Raw genomic sequence first — 22393 nt, 5'->3', positions numbered from 1 at the left:
GAACTGCTCCAGGCACACACGGCTGGCCGCGCTCCGCACGCCGTGGCCAGCGCAGGCTTGCACTGGACGCGGCGGCCTGGTCGGGCGGGCGGCTGTCTTGCAGCGCGGCGTGGACGTGGCCCAGGTGGACTCCGGAAGCCGCGGCTCGGTTCCGAGGCGCCGCCGGCGTCGGACGGCAGGGCGGCACGGCAGCCGCACAGTCCACCTCCTCAGACGCAGGTCGGTGCGCGAGTTTGCCCTGCTCTCTCCAGTCGCGCGCGGGGACAGACGCCGATCGCTGTCGGTCCCGGGACGTGACAACCGTCACAGGACCAGGTCGTCGGTCTCGGGCCGTGACGACCATTACGGACGAAGTCCCGGTGGTCGCGGCCTCGCGCCGCCGACGACTCACTCCTCGGCGAAGGTCCGGTCCGCGCCGGGGAAGAGCCACTCATCGTCGGGGAACGCGTCGGGCGGCGCCACGCAGACGGAGGGCCGCGACTCCTGGCAGTCGGCCGCCAGCCACGTGCCGTCGCCGGAGTCGAGCACGGCGCAGTCGCGCGCCGCCGTGTTGCCGGCCGTCTCCGGCGTGCCCCCGCGCCAGCGCGTGAACAGCAGCGCCGAGCGGTCCGCCCACTCGAAGCGGCCCTCGCGGCGCGCGTCGCGCAGGCCCAGGTAGACGGCGTCGGCGTCCTCGCCGACCAGCTGGGCGCGCGCCAGCAGCCAGCGCAGCGCCTCCTGCTCGGCGGCGCTGTTGATGGAGATGAGGTGGCCGCGGCCGCTGGAGATGGTGCGGCAGCGGCGGCGCGCGGCGCGGTACGAGCCGCCGTCCGCCGCCGTGACGTAGCGGTAGCAGAGGTTGTCCAGCCGCACGGACAGCTGGCCGGGCCGGCAGGCGCGGAACTCACAGGAGCTGGTGCCCGGCTGGCAGAAGTCGGTGGCGCACTGCTCGTCCCGCTCGCAGTCATGGCCGCGCTGGCGCACCGGCATGCAGACGGATGTCTGCCGGAATGTGCGGACACGGTCAGACACAGACGGATGTCTGCCGGGATGTGCGGACTCGGTCAAACGCAGACGGATGTCTGCCGGAATGTGCGGACACAGACACAGACAGATGTCTGCCAGAATGTGCGGACACAGTCAGACACAGACGGACGTCTGCCGGAATGTGCGGACACGGTCAGACACAGATAGACGTCTGCCTGGATGTGCGGACACGGTCAGACACAGACGGATGTCTGCCGGAGTGTGCGGACACGGTCAGACGCAGACGGATGTCTGCCGGAATGTGCGGACACAGTCAGACACAGACGGACGTCTGCCGGAATGTGCGGACACGGTCAGACACAGACGGACGTCTGCCGGAATGTGCGGACACGGTCAGACACAGACGGACGTCTGCCGGGATGTACGGACGCGGTCAGACACAGACGGATGTCTGCCGGAATGTGCGGACACAGACACAGACAGATGTCTGCCAGAATGTGCGGACACAGTCAGACACAGACGGACGTCCTGCCGGGAATGTGCGGACAACGGTCAGACACAGATATACGTCCTCCTGGATGTGCGGACAGGTCAGACACGACGGATGTCTTGCCGGAGTGTGCGGACAACGGTCAGACTCAGACTGATGTCTGCCGTAATGTGGCGGACACAGTCCAGGCACAGACGGACGTCTGCCGGAATGTGCGGACACGGTCAGACACAGACGGACGTCTGCCGGAATGTGCGGACACGGTCAGACACAGACGGATGTCTGCCTGTAGGTGCGGACACGGTCAGACACAGACGGACATCTGCCTGAATGTGCGAACACAGTCAGACACAGACGGACATCTGCCTGATTGAATGTGCGAACACAGTCAGACACGGACGGACATCTGCCTGAATGTGCGGGCACGGTCAGACACAGACGGACGTCTGCGGTACGCTGGCAGACGCGGTCGCACAGACGGACCTCCGCCGTCAGACGCAAACGCGCCGGCATCCGCAGACACGGCCGTACAGACACGTCTTTGGGCGTGCACCGGCACAGGGACGTACACAAGGACGTCTGCCAGCGAACGTGGTCCCGGATAAACGCGGACGTCCGCGTGCACATACCAACGTCTAAAACGGAAGTCTTCCATAGGAATCACTGCCAAAGTTGTTGTGCTGAAAGCAACCAACCTAGAATATACCAGAAAAATGCTGATTTATCGACGATGTCGGGGAATCACTGTGATCTACTTGTATTGTAATACTTGGTGTTCTTGGTAGTGCTCATGGTCAAGAGTGGCACAAGCTGCAACATAACTAGTTGTGAAGATGCACAGATGTTTTCCCATATGTTCTGGGTGGGAGTTAGGTTGAAGTGAATGCCTTTAGACATAGAAAGGTGTGCCATCACATGCTGTTGTGCATACCATTGGTCAAAGCATACGAAAATAAAGACTGTCGGAACAGAGACATGCTGAGATGTTGCATTTAAATTCATCACGTGTTGGAAACGTTGCACGCAAACTACAAAGACCCGTCTCCTATTGCAATGCAGCACGCCGCGAAATGCCCCCATGTCTGAATAGTGACATGCGCACTGACAGGCATCGAGGGCGGCGGTGCCGGCGCGGAGTCATCTACCGGCACTCCCATGCATTGGCAGCAAGTTTACATAACAGCCGGTCTGGCGCACCTACACGCATGGGCTCCGTTCAGAGATAGCGGCCGGCACGTCGGCGCGGGGTCCGCACTTCAGCTACACTCCCAAGTGGACCGTCGCGCACCCGAAGGACCCCCGCCGTGATCGCAGCCTGTCCGAGACGCTAGGCGAATGCGTGAGGGCCTGCTTCTTGTGTGGATTTGGGATGATTTGGCGAAATAGTTCAGTAACATTTTCACGTGTTGGCCGTTTGCGCGTGGTGACACTGGCGTGTGGCTCTGACACCGCGTGCGATGTTCCCCGGAGGAGTTTGGCTGGCATGGACGTACTCTGAGACTTGGGGATGGTTGGGGATGGGGATGGAAGGGGATGCTTTACCCAGACCTGAGCTGGACTTCGCACGGTCAAGTTGATTTCGACTCGCTCGACTCACAGGGCGTGAGGTTCGATTCTGATTCTGGCTGTCAGCCGCATCGCGCAATGCTAAGCGAATTCTTTTTAAGCGAATTCTCCCGAGAGAACGTAGCCAAATTCCAGAATCGATTCCGATGGGTTGGACTCTGTCGAGGACAGTATAGGCTATAACGCGCTATAGGCGCTCAATTTTAAAAGTCTTGATACGACATCTTTCGATAAAAATACAGCGGCACATGCAGTATTCCATACGTTACGCTTATCAGTAGCCAGGCTGAGAGCATCTGCTGTCACCTGAGCTTCTGTTTCAGTCGATCTGATGATGGCTCTAGCCAATATGATGGCCTGCAACGCCGAATGTTCTCAGAAATCGATAACAACAAAAATCGATTCCAACGTGATCCAGTGGAATTCGATTCCAATCTCACCGACATTCAAGCGCAAACCTTGATTCGAACCTCGCGCGGGCGTGATTCAGCCGCGGCCTGCGGACGAGGTGGCCACGGCGCCAGGCGGGCACACGTGCACGGGTCACGTGACGAGCACGGACCCACTTCAGACCGCTCTCCCGGGACGGCGCTCACCAGGCCGGGGTTGTCGGGCTGGTGGCACGTGGTGATGCCGCTGATACAGTCATCACCAGGTGACCGCGGCCTCGTTTGCTTTCTTGTCGGTGACGTTGATCGTGATTTGTGGGTGACGCGTGCTTTCAGTGGGATTGGCTTGGTAATCCATGCAGTGCTTCATTGTTTGAGGGAGCGTCTGCTGTGGTTTTTCCGATGGCCATGTGCATCTTCTGTTGTTTATTTTGTCGTCAGTCGCAGTCCTTAAATCCATAAGTGGAGAATGCCTATTTTTAACGTGATTTCAGGTTATGTTTACGTATCTACCCAAATGACAAAATTGTTACAGGGTTGGATAGGCTACTGGGTTATTGTTACCAAGGTAGTAGATACTGCATAGCGGCAGTTTCTCGTGGGAGGGCAAAATATTTTTTCGTGACATTGCTTCCAAGATTAAGTGTCCATTTCCAGTGGATTAAATTCTGAACAATCATTACCAGTGCGTCAACCAAAATGTCACCATTGACTGAACCATCCAGACATCTTCCTGAAAATGTTTTCGCTGACGTAAAGGACCGTCCAAGTGGGGTCTGTGGCCAGGATGACCTCTTGTTGTACTGTCTGCAGCGCGGCGGCCGGGTCGAAATTTCTGCACTGTTTTACCGGTGACAGACCAAAGTGGGCTGCCCCGCGATCTCTCGGCTCTCATGTTCGCCGATAAGCGTGCTCTATCGACGACGCGCTGAATCAACAGATGCTCCTTATCGTCGAGTGAGAATGGGCCGAAAACCGGCCCGATAACCAGGATTCGGTGTTCAGGCTGGCTGCTTCTAGATTGCGCCGGCACAGCGTCCCTCGCGCACGCGTGCGCACCGGACTGTCAATTTGCGACCGCGTTCGCCGGTTCGGTAACGCGAGACGGCGCGCCGCATCCTCCCGCGGGACACCCGCCTCACCGCCGCCGCCGCCGCCGCCGCCGACGCGTGACCCCACGTGACCCCATTGGGCGGGTCGCACCCGCCGGGACCCGTCGGTAACACGGCACTCGTGAGGCATCCATCCCGGTGGTGATTGGACTGGGGCGGCGCACGCCGAGCCCGCCGACGGGGGAGCGGTCCGGGCCGGGCGTCCAGACGGCCGGCGACCCGAGGGACGGCCGGCGACGCAGCCTGGGACGCGGGGTAAGCCGGAGGGCGCGGCTGCTGACCACGGTGGGGGCGGGCGGCAGGAGGCGGGGCTCACAACGCGCAGAGGTGTCCTGACGGGGGCTCACGACGCGCAGAGGTGGCCTGACGGGGGCTCGCGACGCGCAGAGATGGGCTGCGAGGACAGCCGTTGACCACGGCGGGGCGGGAGGTGGGATTCACAACACGCAGAGGTGGGTAGCAGCTGACCGCGGCGTGGGCGGCAGGGCTCACGGCGTCCGCCCACCACGAGGTGGACGATCGCGCCGCGCGGGACAGGGCGGCTGTCGACGATCATCGGGGCGTTTCAGAGATGTTAGTGTCGGGCCGCGGCGCGAGGGACGCAGGCTCGCTCACGCCCCAAATAAGGGTTTCGCAGGTCGTGGGTGAAGGAATCAGCGTGTTAACATGCCGATGCGGCGCTGACTATAGATCGTCAGTGTGCTGCGCGCAATGATGGGTCGATGTGCTTCTGACCGTGACGTGTCATTGGGCTCTTGACGGTGAGGTAAGTAATGATCTGACCGTGACATCAGTGAGCTACTAATGGTGACGTCACTGCTCAACCGACTGTGACGTCAATAGCCGTGCCACGTGGCTGGTGACGTGACGACATCACACGGACCGTGAGGCGCGCGGCCGCCCTGCTGACCGTGACCTCAGTTAGTCTCTGACCGTGACGTCAATAGCCGTGCCACGTGGCTGGTGACGTGACGACATCACACGGACCGTGAGGCACGCGGCCGCCCTGCTGACCGTGACCTCAGTTAGTCTCTGACCGTGACGTCAATAGCCGTGCCACGTGGCTGGTGACGTGACGACATCACACGGACCTTGAGGTGCGCGGCTTAGTACCGACCGTGACGTTGGTGAGTCACTGACCGTGACGTCAGTGAGCTACTGACCGTGACGTCATTGAGCCACTGACCGTGACGTCATTGAGCTACTAACCGTGACGTCTGTAAGCGTGTTGCGGCAGAGGGCGGTGACTCGCTGGCAGGCCAGGTTGGCCGGGCAGTCGGCCAGGTCGGCGCCGCAGGGTATGAGCGTGGCCAGGTCAATCAGGCCGCCGCCGGCCGGACACAGGCGCTCGCCGCCAATCAGCGATCCCCACAGCTGGTACAGTCGGTTGATGATGCGCGCCAGCAGCGTACGCTGGCCGACGACGGCCGGCGCCGACGCCGCCAGCAGCAGCACCTGCCGCGGAGAGATGGCGCTGTTAGTGAGCGGGCTGGGCAGGCGGTACAGGTGGAATGGAAGATAAGGATGACACATAGGGTCTACTGGGAGGCGGAAAGCGTTTAAGTTGGTTGCAATGCGATTTTGAGGCACTACACTTTGATATTCGTTACACCTCCGAAACGCTCCCGATTATTCGCTTATCGTGGTATCAAAATGCATGTAGAGCTGTGATAAGCACCGCAGCCACAACTGTGGACAATTTTTACGAAAGCATAGAAATGTTCATGCTGTGCTTGTTATTGGGCGTATTTTACTCGGAGGACGGCAACACCAAATAACAAGCACATTGCAATTTATTCTCGCGGGCTTTCTGGCTGTTATTCGTTTTTGGGCCCTTTGATTTCGATTTGTTGTTGATGAGTTAGTTGTGGTTTGTGTGACTTTGTTTGCTGTCATAATGCCAAATTTACCTAAATTTAAAGGAGAACTTTGCTTGAACAGAATTTGTGTCATCAGCTATAGTCATGAAGCAAGTGCCAACAATTTATATTTGCGGATTTATTGGATTGAAAGCTAAACTAGTGCCACTAATGTGAAAAGCATCTGATGAATACCGAGCCATAACTGATAGGCAGGACCGCATGAAATAAACAGCTGTAAATGCCGTGTTTGAACGAATGAAGCCTAGCAATGCCGTAGTCACGGACGTAACCTCTGCCGAGTTGAAGTCCCTGAAGTCGGTTGGTCACGTTCGCCTGGAAGAGCGAGCTATGGCGCCTCGCAGAGTGAATCGCCGCACGGCCGGGAGGAAATTAGAGCGGACTAAACAAACGAACGCACAACCCGAACAGCTTAAACCGGGACATTCCTCCTCTGGACATTCGACGGGACATGCTGTAGATAGGTGCATCTCGCGCGAAAAGGTCGCGGTGTTGTAATCAGTGGTCAGCCAGACTGTGTAGGTTTGACCAGGTTTGCTGTCAGGTCTTTCGGCTCTCGCATACCATTTAAGCTAGGTATGAAATCAAGGATAAAGGCAAGAGGTGGACTGACAGCACGAGCAGCCCGATGACGGGGCTACCCCAACGCACACCACCCGATGCATGGAATCCAGCCGGGGTTTCGCGGGTGCTTGGGACTGGCCGCCAGACAGGGCAGCCGTGCGACTGACACATGGCTGGTGGCCGCCGCGTGCGAGGCGAGCGAGGTGTTGCGAGGAGGCGTGGTGAATCGGTGAATGAAGGCAGGGGTGGGCGGGACAGCGCTGTCCGTAAGCCTTCAGAAATTTGGCTTCTGAGCAATATGGCTGGGAGATCGCAGAGGCAAAAGTAGGCTTGAAACCTTTTGCGGCATACTAATGAAGATAGCATCTGGTGCGTGGCGGTCGGAGAGCATAGGGTGAGACGGGTTGCTTGCGCCCGCCTGCAACGTGTAATTTGAAGGCGCTTGCCGTGACTGAGGTATCGGCACCGTGTCTTCGGGAGTACTATAATGAGTAGAAACTGCGAGCGTGTTTGCCATCTCGTAAGTTGCATGACACGCGCGGTGTCAGTGAATCAGCTTTCGTGGATCACGCGCCAAGAGAAGGAAACGTTCTCTACGAATAGCCGGCCTACACCAGCTATGGTGAAACTACGGCAGCCGCGCCGACACATCAACACGAACAATCCGCGACTTCTGGGGACGAACCGGAAGGCGACCGCTGGACTTCACACATCGCTCGATACGGCCGCCGGTCGCCATGTCCCAGCAGAGCTGGCGTTTGTGCTGTCGGATGCAGGACCGCACCGTGGCTGTCTACCTTCTGGTGAGCGTAAAATGTCTGTATCGTGAAATGTCTGCATATGCGAGTAATATTTAGGTATGGAGTTAGAGAATATGGCTATGAACAGCATGGAGGTGGTCGTGACGGTCAGAAGTTTCGTCCGTTGGCGTGTCCAAGTAAACGTGCTTGGCGTCAGCACCGACTCCGCAAGCATAGCAGATGTCTTGAATGCTTTCCCCGTAGATGTAAGGCGCCTGTGAGACTTCCTGGCGTGTGTCCTACAGACACTTATCGCCATGGCGGATAGTTTACTGTGATTTAAGTCGTCAGAAGTCCGGTTTTACCTGTAAGCAATTATCCAGTTGCGTCGATGACGAGTGGGTACTAGGGGAAGGGGAAACTGGGGCGAGAGGAAGCCTGAGACCCGCCCTACCAGGTCACCCGCTCACTACACCGACCGGCGCCTCGCCCGTCGCGCCGTCCAGTGCACAATCTTTCGCCCTATTCAGTCTTGACCCGTGGACCAGCGGCTGCGCCGGCCGGTGGTGCGCTGGGACCCTTCGGCTGCGAGTCGACCAGCGGCTGCGCCGGCCGGTGGTGCGCTGGGACCCCCCGGCTGTGAGTCGACCACCCGCCGCCCCGGCCGGTGGTGCGCTGGGACCCTTCGGCTGCGAGTCGATCACCCGCCGCCCCGATTGCTCAGCCCGGTGGGGGCGCTCGCGCGTCCACGCCGACAGCGCGGTGCCACTCCACTGCGGGGCAGGGCTCAGAGTGTGGGATGAGCAGGAGGGTTGCAGTGTCTCGCGGTTTGTGGCCTTGCTTTGTTCCGTGGCTGGGAAGGTGGCGTTCCCGCGTGAACAGTTCTAATCCAACCGAGCTCAACACGTATAAGGTGTTGGCTTCTCTTGTCACGGTTATGACGGACCCCAGCTGTGTTTTCGTTGCCGTTGAAAAATAAGATCAGTGTGTTTAATGTACGTTTACCTAGACCCTATCGTCTGCTCGACCTTGACCTCGCCTCAGCGTCAATGTGTCTCGTGAGATGCAGAACTCGCTCCAAGCGTGACCGACCAGACCTCAAACGCCGCAGAGGCACACCGGCGTCCGCGCACATAGGCTCGTATAGATCAGTGCATACAGCGGACACACAGAGCGTAGAACAGTCGGACCGCCCACGGCTGGTGGAAGCAGATGGGCCGTAGAGGCGGCGATGCTTGTTCAGTAATGCCATGCAGATTACTAATGCTGGCGCTGCTCTGAAAGCAACGAGCCAGTTGGAGCTGCTGTTTGGATAGCGCCAGTGATGAGGACGGATTTAAAGCGATTTTATTTGCATTTTGAGATATTCTGGGAATCCCATTTATGTGCCATGTGGCATGGTGAAGCAAAATAGGCATGACCGGCGGCGCTGCGATATGAGACACGTCGGCGACCGCAGCCAGAGCTGGCTACTGCCGTCACCCCGCAGTCTCGGTGACGGCACGCGGCACGTGGGCTGGGCTGGCACAGAAGAAGACGTGCATGTTTCGTATCTCACAGTTCGTCTCTCCATCGGGAAGGCACGAGTTTCGCAGGTAGCACCCTGGCCCCAGCACTACGGTAATCCCGCGTATTATCTAACCCAGCGCTCACTGCCGATACCGTGACGTCAGCGCGCACTGCCGATACCGTGACGTCCCGTGACGGGCCACTCCTCACGTGGACTCTGATCCCAGAGCCGTGCACCTTGCACTGGAGTAGCAAGCGGTGCGGTGAGCAGCGGTGAGCAAGCAGCAGCGGTGAGTAGTCCGGCGAGTGGGGCGCATGAAGGCCAGACCCGGGGCTTCACATTAATGTCGCATAGGGCTCTACGTCAAGGCTGCACACTGAGACTGGACCGGGGTGTTGACACGCGCTCGTCTGGATTATAGCCAGTGACGCAAGAACGGTGTCGTTTTGCTTCCGCGCTCGCATGCGTGGGACGTTCAGTGTTTGCGTAGCGATCGAGCCGGCTTAGGGTGATAAGGCTCCAGTGGCTGGTCTCTCGGATGAAGTATGTTTTGGTGTACGCTCAGCGGCGAAAATTGAAGTTTAGCAGTAATGGACGAGCTCGAGCCGCTCCGCAGCGATAGAAGATAGCCCTTCGCTCAAATTCCCTTGTTTGCTCAGTGTCTCATGCGAAACGAGAGGAGGAGGCAAAGCAAGATGGTGCCGTGTATGACGAAGACCGCCCGGATTTGCGTGGGCAACAACGGCAACGCTCTTTAGATGCTCTGGTGTTGTGACGTGTTCTCTCGGTTGTGTTTAACACACTCGTACGGGGGGACGGTCTACCAGGAACAGTGGCCACAAACGCTGCTTTTTGTGGGCACTGCTGAGATGAACGAAGCCTCACGTTCTGCTGCGCGTGACCGTTTTACTCGGCGGCTGCTGGACTCACCAGGGCGAGGTGTTTCACGAGGCGCGGGTCCATCTGTGTTGACGCTACCTGCCGGGACAATCTGGAGAGGCCGCGGCCGGCGGAGGTCTCTGAGCCGACGGCGCGGCGTCGGCGGCCCGGTTCCAGGGGGCGCGGCCCGGCTCTGCACCCGTGGCCGGGGACGGTCACCGCCTCAGCGGCTGGCGGCCGGCGTCCCGGGGTTCCTGCGTGCCTCCACTGGCGGTCCTCAGCGGGCTCGGTCGCTCGGTCCGGGCGGGCAGCCGACCGTCGCGTGACCTCGCGGGCTCGCGGTCGCGGCGCACCTGACCGACACACCCGCTCGTCCGACACGTAGCCGGCCGTCAGGGGCCGACTCACGGGCTGCCGTATGGTCGCCGGTGGCACCGCCACAACCAGTCGCGCGCGGTTTCGCTCGTGAGATGAGCCAGACAGGACGGAGCGACGTCGGACGAGCGGCTTGACTGCACAGCCGGGCCGGACCGACCTGTTCCCCAGCCCGCCGCGATGTTCCATTTATTTTACGCCCGGATCCGGGACGGTACCCGGCGATACCGGCTCGAAGGCTGGGTAATTTGCCGCTTTTAACGCGCGGGTCGCGGCGGTGCAGCATTGGCCGTGCCGCCGACTTTCTGGCGCGGGCGAAAGTGGCGCGGGTATGCGTGTGGCTTTGGTGGTGGATTGTGTGGATTGCAATAGTTAGCATAACTGGTGCGTTCAGGTTACACAGGAGCCGGTTTGCAGGTACAGATCCGTCTGATCTGGCGTGACCGCGTGCAGATGCACTGGATGGTTACGCCGATCACGCTGGGTGTGCGTCGATTATCGAGTGATATATCAGCGATTGGAGTGTGTCGTGACGTGTATCTGAGCCTAAACCAGTCCGCGTTTGACGCAAAGCGCACGGTCTAGTGTGTTCTGCTTGAGCGGAGCGTTAAGCACCAGATTACTGATCGGTAGCTCGGGCAGTGGATCTTTTTTCGGTCGCAGCTCGGCTGGCCTTGACGGCTGTCGCGCCTCTCAGCCTTGAGCATGACCGTACATTCAAGCACTGCGCGTCTCTCCAGACGCGACCGCTGAGATTCTTCGGCGCCATTTCCGTTTTGGGTCTGGTTATCATGCGCAGCTGCGCGGCTGTTGGGTATCTCCGTGGTTGTCTCCAGCCACTATCAGGCACGTCCACCGAACTGCCGTCCAACGCCACGTCTCTGCTTCAGGAACTGCCAGCGTGGCGAGAGGATACAGTACATACGTCGACTCGATATTCGACAAGAAGATGCAGGGCGCCTTCAGAGACTGCTGCGCCATCAACGTTGACTTCCTTTCCGGCTACCCGGACTTCTTCGCCTTCTCGCTGGTCTTCGTGCTCTCCGGTGAGTACCAATTTCGTTTTGTACGGGGGGGGGGGGGGGGCAGGGGGATGACTGCAGAGTACAGCGCTCAGTCTAAATGTGCTCCTGCGAAGGTTTGGGCTTACTGAACCAGGTTCCAACGTTGTTCCCTGTAGGAAGAGGAAAAATTGTAATTCTGAAATCTTGCCTCCCCTCCGAAAAACCTACGCAAAGCAGTGAAGACGTTGGCGCTTTTGCTGTATTGTGTTGGCCCACAACGCCGCAACACTGTCTAAAGCACCGCTGGAATCATGGCCGTAGTCAACGCTCTGCAGAACTATTGCAGCGTAAAGAACGGACGTGCGGCAACAAAGAAAGATGACATATGCATCAGGTGGAGATGTCGCGACTTCTGCATGGATCTCAAAAGTAATTTATCTGGCTGCCCAATGCCATCCAGCTGCTCATCGCTGGCACATGCATCGTTCGCAATGGCGTGCGCATGGTACACGTTCGGAGCGTCACCATTCCGCTGCCGGCTTCAGATAGTGCCTCTCGGTGGGAGGGTTACAAAGGAGCAGGTGGAGTGGACCTGTGCGAAGTCTCCCCACCCTCTGGCTGAGTGGATGGAATATACTCGTGTCAAGATATAGCCAACTCCTTCTGTCTGTGTTCCATTCCATCTTAGAGCCCTATGGTTGGCTGCAAGACGCATGCGGTCATGTAGTTTGCCGACGTGCCGGATGAGAAGCTAGTGCTGCAGCACAACCGGCCAACGCCGTCGTCGCCAGCGGGGTCTGAACCAGACCATTGCAGACGTCCGTCCGTCGGCGTCAGGGAGCGGCCGAGGCGACGGCCCCAGCCTATCGGTGGCCCGCAGGCCGCCCGGCGCGGCCGGTGGCGCCCGATAGCGCGCCCCACGGGTCATCGGCGGCCCCCTGACGTCAGCGGCCCCCTGCCAGCGGCCCCGTCGCTGTCGTGGGATGAACAGCGGCACACCGACACTGAGCCGAGGACGACGCTCGTACTGATGACGTCCCGCCGACGACACTGTCGATACTGTCCCGGCAGCGAGCGCACAGAGTCGCCAGCGCTCAGTACTCACGGGAAGAGCAGAGCAGTCGCCGTGCTCACGGGAAGAGCAGAGCAGTGGCCGTGGTCACGGGAAGAGCAGAGCAGTCACCGTGGTCACGGGAAGAGCAGAGCAGTGGTCGTGGTCACGGGAAGAGCAGAGCAGTCGCCGTGCTCACGGGAGGGGCAGAGCAGCCTGAGCAGCCTGCCGTGGCCGTGCGCCGGGTGCCGCTCGCGCGCGGCCATAGTGGCGATGTGCGTATTACGGCGCCAGACGCGTGTCAACATCACATCGAACGTGTGATTGTTGTCAGCATCACATCGAACGTGAGGGTGACGTCAGCATCACATCGAACTTAAGGCGTGACGGCGTGCGCCAGTCGCGGTTTTAGTACAGGTGGTTTCGCTATTCGGACTGTTGTCCTTGTCACTGGCGCTATCTTGCGCTCAATGTGTGGGGCGTCACCGACTGGTAGGTGGTGCTGAGAAACCAGTTCAGAACTAATGACGAAGATAATAACGGTAGTCCTCACGGAAGATCCGGAAGTGCGTTTACGCTGAGAACATGGTTAAGTTAGTTTAAAGAAGCTGTGTTGTCAATATTTGATATGTAGTTGCGAAGTTTTAGAGAAGACTATATTTTTGTTCTCCATTTGTTTGTTAGACACAACGAGATGCAGTTGGGATCCAGATAGAAGATTGCAGTTGGACGTTCAAGTTTTGTGACCGTTGTTGTCTAAATCAATTTGGTAAACAGTGTATCATAGTGCTTTAGGTACGGGGTAATGGCATGTAATAGCAACACATTCCAGTTCAGGCAGATCGCGAGGAGCGATTTTTCAATCATATGGCATGTCAAGTGAAATTATCATATTCCGATATCTACACGGGTTAATCCTAAGCAGCATCACACGCTATTTGTTTATGTCTTTGAACTTTTGTCACAAGAATACCAGCCAGACTGGGCCGAACTTTCCTCCATATCAACTGGCTGGGGCTGAGCTTCCCTCCATATCAGCTGACTGGGGCCGAGCTTCCCTCCATATCAACCGACTGGGGCCGAGCTTCCCTCCATATCAAATGGCTGGGGCCGAGCTTCCCTCCATATCAACTGCCTGAAATTTTGTTGCCTTCATTCAGACTTTTGAAACCCAGATCGGACCGACCAGCCCGCACTTTTGGCAAACTTGTGCCTCTGCAACCGGTTGCATGCAATGTTTTTGATCAGGAGCGCCTTCCTGCTCACCACCTTGTAGTATCACCAAGTTGTAACCTGCACCATTCGATCAACGCGGAGATGTGGCATTCTTGAAAGGGAAAAAGTTGCAGCGCACGAGTAAAGACCGGGCCCCGGCCGCGGCTGCCAGGTGTGGCAGCGATGCGGAGTACTGCCGGCCGACGGAGACGGGGGATTGGCATGAGACTGACGTCGTGGAGATGAAAAGCCCCAGTCACGGGGACCGGTGCCCTTGGTGTGAGTGGGAAAGGCGTTTGGCTCGTTTTTTGTTTTGCGTTGTGAGTTGCGAGGTCTTACTGTGACAATAACTGACTTTTGACATCCAGAAGATGCTGGTGAAACAGCGTTATCAAGCAAGCATTGGCTATCTTGACAAAACGAGGCGCATCACTCGTCACACGCGTGATGATGGGCACAGCCTGAGCAAGTTGTCGAACTTTGCCAATATTGCCAAGCTTCCTTGATAGCCTCGTTTAACCAGTGCGTCCTGACATATTAGGGGTTGATGTCATTGAATTAAGAACTCATTGTGACCAGTATCTTCCCAAAATACTTGCGCTTTGAAAGACACTTTTGTAGGCCTCCACTTCGATCTGCTTCTGCTCCTGCTTTGATAGGCCTGTGGCGACTAGAAAATGTGGAGATCGCACGATGCGGTACATAAACAAGACGCATTTGTATGGGTCCTTAAAGGCGTATGCTTGTATTCCGCACGGCTTTGGCATCACGTGGCCGATTGCTTTCTGCACGCACGTTGCCGTTGCTTGTCCCATGCCGGTCCACGAAACGCTGGACTGACTTAACGTTGTGCGGACAAACGGCGCCGTAAAATGTCCCAAGCCCAGGTTGGAAGCATTTTGACAAACCTCGAGCCGTCAACTCTCACCTCGCAGTTATCCCCAAGTCGGGGTAAGCCGTTCCGACAGGCCCGACCGTCGCGTTAACCACCAACTCGTCTTCACTGAAACCGATCATCCGCCGCCGGTTCTGCTGGCATGACGTTGAGCCTCACGGGTGCTGACAAGGCGAAACCTGTTTGTGTCCTTACCGACCGCTACAAACCAATGGTACGCGTGGCCGGCGACCAGACGGCGTTACGGCGAAACGGAAAACAACGCCTTGGTGTCGTTGACGGGATCGTGGTTGCCGTGTTTGCTATTGGTACTATGTAAGCTTCACAAACCGGCAACATTGTCATCCCAGCTCGACAAGGTCATCCCGAACACGGGTCACCCTGAACGCTAGGTCACCTTAGTGTGACAGGGTCACACTGAACAGTGCTGAGCTTGCCGCGGATCACAGACCGGTGACGTCACCGGCCGGCTGTCTGTTGCGCGCCGCTGAGGGCCGCGGCTAAGCGCTGCGGGTCGGGTCGGACAATGGACGGGCCGCGCGGATGGTCACGTGTGGTGTTCAAGGGGCGAGCGCCGACCGGACGTGGCGTACAGCTCCGACATTTTTTATGGAAGATTGTGTTCTCAGTCTGCAACCTCCCGCATATTTCACAGCTCAGCACTTTGCTTGCAGTAGGGTGCTTCGTGACGTTTTACTGCCCACGTGCCCTGCTCTGTGTGCCTATGGTTGGGGCCAATGCAACCGCCACCAGATCTCGTCCAGTGCACCTCGCCCATGGACGTTATGGAGGGCACCAGTATGCGCACGTGCTTTTTACTATGTTACGGAATAGTTACGAAGGGTGGTGCAAAACCTACATCGTTTTGTGGTTTTGCTTTCTTTTATAAATAATTTTTAACCCCATGATATTGGTGTTGATTACACTGCGGATGCCATTGAAGTACAGATCCGGTGATATTCCTGTCATTTAGCAAGACTTGACCTCGTCTGCTGTGTCAAGGGTGCTTGGATGCCACTTATATTTGGGAGTCACACCTGGGCATCGCGCATTCTAGATGCCATAGCTGGGAGTGCGTGAGTGTTCCGGTACCTTTAAGTCGTAACCCTGAACTTGGGCCACTGTGATCGCCAATACCGGTAAGTACGTCATTTTTCCCGATAGGCAACTGATAGGGCGACCCGTCCACGATTTGCAAGTGGTTTTCACGGATATCACGAATTTCGAATTTTGAAATCGCCGTTAGCGCGATCAGGAGCATGCTCGTCGTTTTTTGTCGAGGTTCGCGGAGTCCTGCACCGCGAATTCGTCCCTAGGCTCAGACTGCCAATGCCGAGTCCCACAGCACTGTTCTGGGGCGTCTTCAGGAGGATATTCGGCACAAAGGACTTGGAATGCGGCGCAACGGCAACTATCGGTTGCTCCAACATGGTGACGCGCCCACTCAAAGTGGGTGGAAAACGTGTGAGTGTTTAGGCCGTCCGCCATCGTCGCTTCTCACCAGCGTTAGTCTCACCAGCTCACCAGCTCACCAGCGTTAGTCTCCGGATCGGCTCGTCGTGACCATTACGTCTCTCCCAAGGCCAGGTGCCAGCCGGAGGGCGTCTGCTTTAACGCCGCGGCAGGAATCCAGCATTAGTAGCAGGTGACGCTTGCCATGCTGGAGGATTGGAGACTTTCAGGGATCGTCTGGAAGTGGCGTAGCGTGGTGCAGCGCGACTGCTCTGGACGAATGTTGGCTATATTAAAGCCCGGTGCGCCTTGCGCTTGTTCTAGCCGAAGTCTCGGAACCCTTCGCCTTCTTCGCCTCGTAGAAGGCTGAAGGGTTCGCCTTCTACGAGGCGCCTCGTACGCCTTCCGCGAACGGGACTTCCGAGAGACATTTTTCTCCATCGTGGCCCATTCGTAAAGCCTAGTCAACACAAACGTTGGAGTTCTTATCGTAAGATATCTCTGCGATACGTGGCTGCGTGTCGCCGACTCGTGACTGCAAGCTTTCTCGATACTGGCTTTTTCAGTTGTATTTATTACTCGCTCCAGGCGTTGAGTGGCTGCGGACAAGGCGCCGTGGCTTTCGCCCGCGTGGCCGCCCATTTGACATCAGGTGGCTATCCCTGGCAGCAATTAACCAGACGTCGCAAACCGGACCCAGAGCGTATAATCGCTTCGGAACACAGCACTTTCGTCACTGAAGAGTGAATTGAGCTCTCGCTAAAATAACCGGTATCGCGGTGAAAATCTCCGTGCGGCGTGTCAACCACGTGCACCAAGCCGCAACCAAAAGCATACAAATGCGAGTCGCCTGGTGTAAAAGGCTTGTGTTCGGTGTTTCGGTGTTGCGCTGGTCACGATATTTTGAGCCGGGAGATCTTGCTCTGGCAGAAGTCGGCCTTTGTACCAGGAGATACTGGTTAAACGACGTTATCAAGGACACAGTGGCTGTATTGATAGGGCTCGACGTTTCAAGCTGTGTTCATGGCCACGACTTATGGACTCGAAGCCTGGTGCACCTGTATGCTCAGGCATTGCACGCTCGCGCCAGCCTGGCCGTCACGTGCTGTAGAAGATGGTTTGTTTACGGCCAGTGATCACAGCTGCGTGCAGTTTGTAGGAAATCGAAACGCGGTTCCTTGAACGCTGCCCCGTGTGAATGCCAGGCGTTTGCAGACAAGCTTTACGATCAGGTGCGTTTTTGCGACATCGCAATGTGAGCGAACTCAGGTCTCCCGTTCTGATCAGCACAGGAGGCGAAACACACGCCAAATATGCAAAATATAGTACAACGCTTGTGGAGGCCAGGCTCGGATGGCGGTAGCGGATCCTGGCAGCGACATGCCACCAGCACTGCGTAACACAGGAGACAACGGTCGATGTATTGGCAGAAGTGTGTGTCGATGTGTATTTGATCGCGCACACCCGAGCGCGTGATCACCCTAGAGCCTACCACTCTAGGTGTGTTCATTAAGGATTGATATCAGGTCTTAAATCTGTTGAGTATTCGCTCTAATACTGCTCCGCCACGTTTCTTATCACCGTGCTACGTATAGGGACATACCGGCACGCGTATTTTGTCTGTCAGGCGCTCATGTATAATGCTATGTCCGTCTGTTCATCTGCAGCAGGCACAGCTGCTTCTATTCAGCATAGATACCTGTCGCACTTATTTATCGCTCTGTAAACGCCAAACGGACATTAGCTGTTGGCCGTATGGCGGACATCTGACCAGTCTGCAGTCCCTGTGGAAAACATCTGACAAATCTGTGTGCCCCGCGATAGATATCTGACTGGGCCTTGTGGTGGACGCTGGGCACCGCTGTCGGTCCTGCGGCAGGTGGTGGTCGCACCTGTCGATCCTACAGTGGGCAGTGCGCGCAGTTGTCGGCACGTGTCGAACGCTGGGTTCGGCCGTCGTGTCGAACGCTGGGTTCGGCTGTCGTGTCGAACGGTGGGTTCGGCCGTCGTGTCGAACGGTGGGTTCGGCTGTCGTGTCGAACGGTGGGTTCGGCTGTCGTGTCGGACGGTGGGTTCGGCTGTCGTGTCGGACGGTGGGTTCGGCTGTCGTGTCGGACGGTGGGTTCGGCTGTCGTGTCGGACGGTGGGTTCGGCTGTCGGCCGGCCGCTGGTGGCCGTGACCTCGGCCTGCCGCAGACGTGATAAGACGCCCTGTTGAAAGGGTGTTGAGAGCGGACTGTTATCGCCGCTCCCGCAGCTGTTCTCCCCCCCCCCCCCCCACCCATCCCTCCCACCCTTCGTCTCCACTCAGGGATCGGCTTACAGGGCGGGGTCGTGATGTATCTGTGCAATCTTGCGATGTGAGGCGCTGTGTACGAGCCCGATGTACCCCAGAGTCTCAGCACACCGTGCTGCGGTACGCCGCAGCTCTCTGGTCTGCTCCCTTCACGGAGTACGACACCGGAGAAGCCTCCAAGCTGAGGGGGCCGTGCTCTTGGCCACTCGTGCCTGGGGATGGGGGGGGGGGATATGGGGAGGGTCCTGGGGGACAGCGCGCGGAGTCTAGTGGCGCCGCGGTGAACCGGCCGGCTCACAGCGTCGGTGGTGCGGCACGGTGTCGCCTTGACGGGGCTGCCGGCCGGTCAGCAACTCAGCAAAGAGCCCCCCCCCCCCCCCCCCCCACCTGACCCCGACTTCCGGCTGGAGCCGCAGCTACGTGCGGTACGGCTCCGTCCCGACCGCAGATTGGCATAAGCACTCATCGGCACCATTGTCCCGGCGTCGCCCTCCGCCAGCGGCATTCTCTCGACATATCGCAAATAACTGCACTGACAGGCACGTCGTGTTCCTCATCCTGCGGTTGTCCGTGCGCGGCTTAACGAGGAAGACCGGCATGGGTTGGGCGACGGGCAGCCAATGTGTTCACCGCATACTACGGCCTTTCACTTCTGCGTACTTGACGCCCCCTCCCCCCCGTGACCTGAAACACGGTGAGCCGGCGGCGCCGCCTGCGAAAGTGGACTGCGCCGGCCGGCCGGCTGTCCTGACCTGGCCTGGCCTGGCCTGTCCTGGCCGCCCCAGGCTGGCGCTGACTTGTTCTCGGACGGCTGCTCGACCGGCACCAGGCCGCGCCGACGCTTGGCAGGGGCCATGGCTTTATGAGGATTAAGTTACAGTTCCACAGGTCTTGTCGGCCGGTTGGGATTGGTTAGGATTGAAGGACGGAGGTAGTGAGGGAATGAGTCGCGTCGATCAAGTTCTAAATTAAGTTCAGGCGGAACTCGGAGTCCTTTTCTGACCTTAATGAGGCTCAGTGGGGTCAGTCGCCAAGACTGTCCGTGAAATACTGGAGAAACAAATGTGAAGGATATGTGAGTTAGGGGCCACATCGGTGACGACTGTGTGCAGGGTGGTGAGACTCGGTTGGATCATGTTACTGCCGTAGCAATGCTCAAAATGGGTGCAAGTATTTGAGGAGCGCTCTGTGTCGCTTTCAGCTAAAGGGACTGTTCCACATTTAAGTGGGACTTTGAACTGAAATAGCCATTTTGAAAATCACTCAGTGCAGTTCTCAGCCCTGCCTTTCGTAAGACCCCAAACCCTCAAGTTTCTGAGCTACACGCCCGCAAAGATGCGCAGACTATTTCGTGCAGACTATTTCAAGGTCATTCAGATCTGTACGACGTCATTGCAACGCCATTCAAATCCTGTCACCCAGTTGGCCATGCGGCGTTCAATATCAAGAATAATACTGTTCTCGAGTCGTTCTAATCTGGCGTCCGTGAGCACGATTTCCGAATATAGCGGACCTCAGTCGGCTCTAAGTGAACATTGAGGGAGCTGTGCCGGTCCCAATCCCAAATGACGTTTTTACTTAATTTAAGAAGTTCAACATTTTTTAAAATTGTTACGAAAATAAGACTCGTAATCAAACAACTTATGAACGGCACCATAATTGAATATATGAGCACAAGTGAACATCTTAAACTCCCGGATTAATATGCAACAGCACTTCGAAGAGGGCCAAAACACGGGCACATCACGATATTTGGCTCAGCGAACTTTTCCACCATCAACATTGCCATTTCGTGGCGAGTTATGGGCTACAAGTGAGTACTATGGTGGCAGTTTGGCACGACCAGTTTGGTAACTTCTCGGCGTCATGCAGGCGTTCCATGATGCAGTCAAACAATGATATATTGAGGAGCAATTTTCTCAATAGAAACTTTTGTTTTCTACAGTAGTCTTGTCCACCTAAAGTGTACCAACAGTTAGAAGCGCGATTGTTTCATCAAGTCTGATTTCCTTCCACCCTTCAACTCTGATTCCCCCATTCCCTTTAACGTAATGTCAAGAGCAGGACATCACGGGAGCATCTCCGTCAAGCCGGGGCTGTGACCATTTCATTATAATCCGATTACGTGCCATTTGGTGAGAGTGATTCCCAAGTAGTGCTGAACATGTAAAGAAGAAAGTGCTGTGGCTCATGTAGATAACTAAAACGGACGAGAGGTGCGTCGTGTACCCTGTCATGAATCGAATGGGTATTATATTTATGGGGCTTACTTTCAACGGATTAGCCGCATGAGATCGCACGTGTGCTGATGTATGTCCAATTCAGCCCAACGGCGGTATTCATATTTTGCTGTAACGGATAGACAAGTTTACACTTCCCAGCTGGAGAAGTCTGCTGGCGAACAGCGAAGAATCACAGAGGTGAACAGCTCAGGAACGGGAGTAGCAGTTAAAAAAGAGAGAACCACAGTCATTAAAACTTTTGGAAGCTCATTAGTCCTAACACACGTTGTGGCAGTGAACATGGAGAGAACCGTTCGTTAACAACTTCGCACACATCGCTGGTGAATTGGAGCGTCCTGCTGATCACAATTTTGGCTCGCGTCCAAATGTGCGTGTGCGTGTGACGTCTGTACGTGTGTCAAACCAGTCTATGCTACCGGCACATTGGCACAGCCAGCGATATGTGTTACCGGCACAGTGTTACCGCCGGCACGCGTTTGTTGTCGGCACTGTTTTACCACCGGCACGTGTGTGTTACCGGCACAGTGCTACCGCCGGCACGCGTGCGTTATCGGCACTGTTGCCGCCGGAACGCGTGTGTTACCGGCGCTGTTTTACCGCCGGCACGTGTGTGTTACCGGCACAGTGCTACCGCCAGCACGCGTGTGTTACCGGCGCTGTGTTACCGCCGACACGCGTGTGTTACCGGCGCTGTTTTACCACCGGCACGTGTGTGTTACCGGCGCTGTTTTACCACCGGCACGTGTGTGTTACCGGCGCAGTGCTACCGCCGGCACGCGTGTGTTACCGGCGCTGTGTTACCGCCGGCACGCGTGTGTTACCGGCGCTGTTTACCACCGGCACGTGTGTGTTACCGGCGCTGTTTTACCACCGGCACGTGTGTGTTACCGGCGCAGTGCTACCGCCGGCACGCGTGTGTTACCGGCGCTGTTTTACCACCGGCACGTGTGTGTTACCGGCGCAGTGCTACCGCTGGCACGCGTGTGTTATCGGCACTGTGTTACCGCCGGCACGCGTGTGTCACCGGCGCTGTTTTACCGCCGGCACGTGTGTTCACCGGCACAGGGTTACCGCCGGCACGCACACATCACCCGCCCGCCAGGAGACTAGTGGGGCCCCTGTGGGCGGCGAGAGGCCCCTCCTCGACGCGCTGGTCCTAACCACATGACCACAGCACGCGGAGCCGCTCGCCGTCCCGGCTCTCAAGGGCCGCAGAGGAGGCCAGCGGTCTCGCGGAAGAAAGGCATTGCAGTGGTGCGTGCTGTTTTCTTGTAATCTTGCGTCCCCGCGACGCCGCCAGATTTTTCACGTTGACATCTAACATCGGTTTTTGCGTAAATTAAAAACCAGCGTGAAAGTGGTTTTCGACCTCAAGAGAAACTGCTGAGACTTGGCGACGTCGGTAAAGCGGTGATGTGCAATGACGTAGAGAGGAACTGGTTCTTGCGGTGCGACGACAAGCGCTGGGCATGCGAGAAACCTCAGTGCATGACTGCGCGAACATGAGTGAAGAGTCGTGTTAGTAGGACAAATCTCAGCGCGATCCTTTAATCCTTTCCTTTTCCTTTAATCCTCATGGGTTTCCTAGGTTTTCTTTAGTCCTCATGTTTCCTTTTTTGTGAACTGATCAGGTTATGATGCAAATGACAAAAATGGTGATCATGTGACGCAGGATTTCAAAAGACAAATTCAAAATTTGGGTGTAAACTTTGTTTTTATTTCGTAAATTTACACACATTGGCCACAGAACCACACACTGTTTTACT

General features: G+C 57.0%; 1 protein-coding gene across 1 annotated transcript in view; it reads left to right on the top strand.

Annotated features, from left to right (window-relative positions):
- LOC119098430 (high affinity cationic amino acid transporter 1) overlaps positions 1-22393 on the top strand; it is a 47153-nt gene that overhangs the window by 5004 nt on the left and 19756 nt on the right. The window contains exon 3 of the mRNA XM_037221347.1: positions 11362-11517. Within this exon, the coding sequence (XP_037077242.1) occupies positions 11362-11517 (156 nt within the window). The remainder of the gene's footprint in view (positions 1-11361; positions 11518-22393) is intronic.

This window comes from Pollicipes pollicipes, unplaced genomic scaffold, assembly GCF_011947565.3.
Source record: "Pollicipes pollicipes isolate AB1234 unplaced genomic scaffold, Ppol_2.1 Scaffold_4740;HRSCAF=5597_pilon_pilon_pilon, whole genome shotgun sequence".
NCBI classification, from domain to species: Eukaryota; Metazoa; Arthropoda; class Thecostraca; order Pollicipedomorpha; family Pollicipedidae; genus Pollicipes; species Pollicipes pollicipes.
Note: the sequence above shows the minus strand (reverse complement) of the source record. Positions and strands in the feature narration are given on the sequence as shown.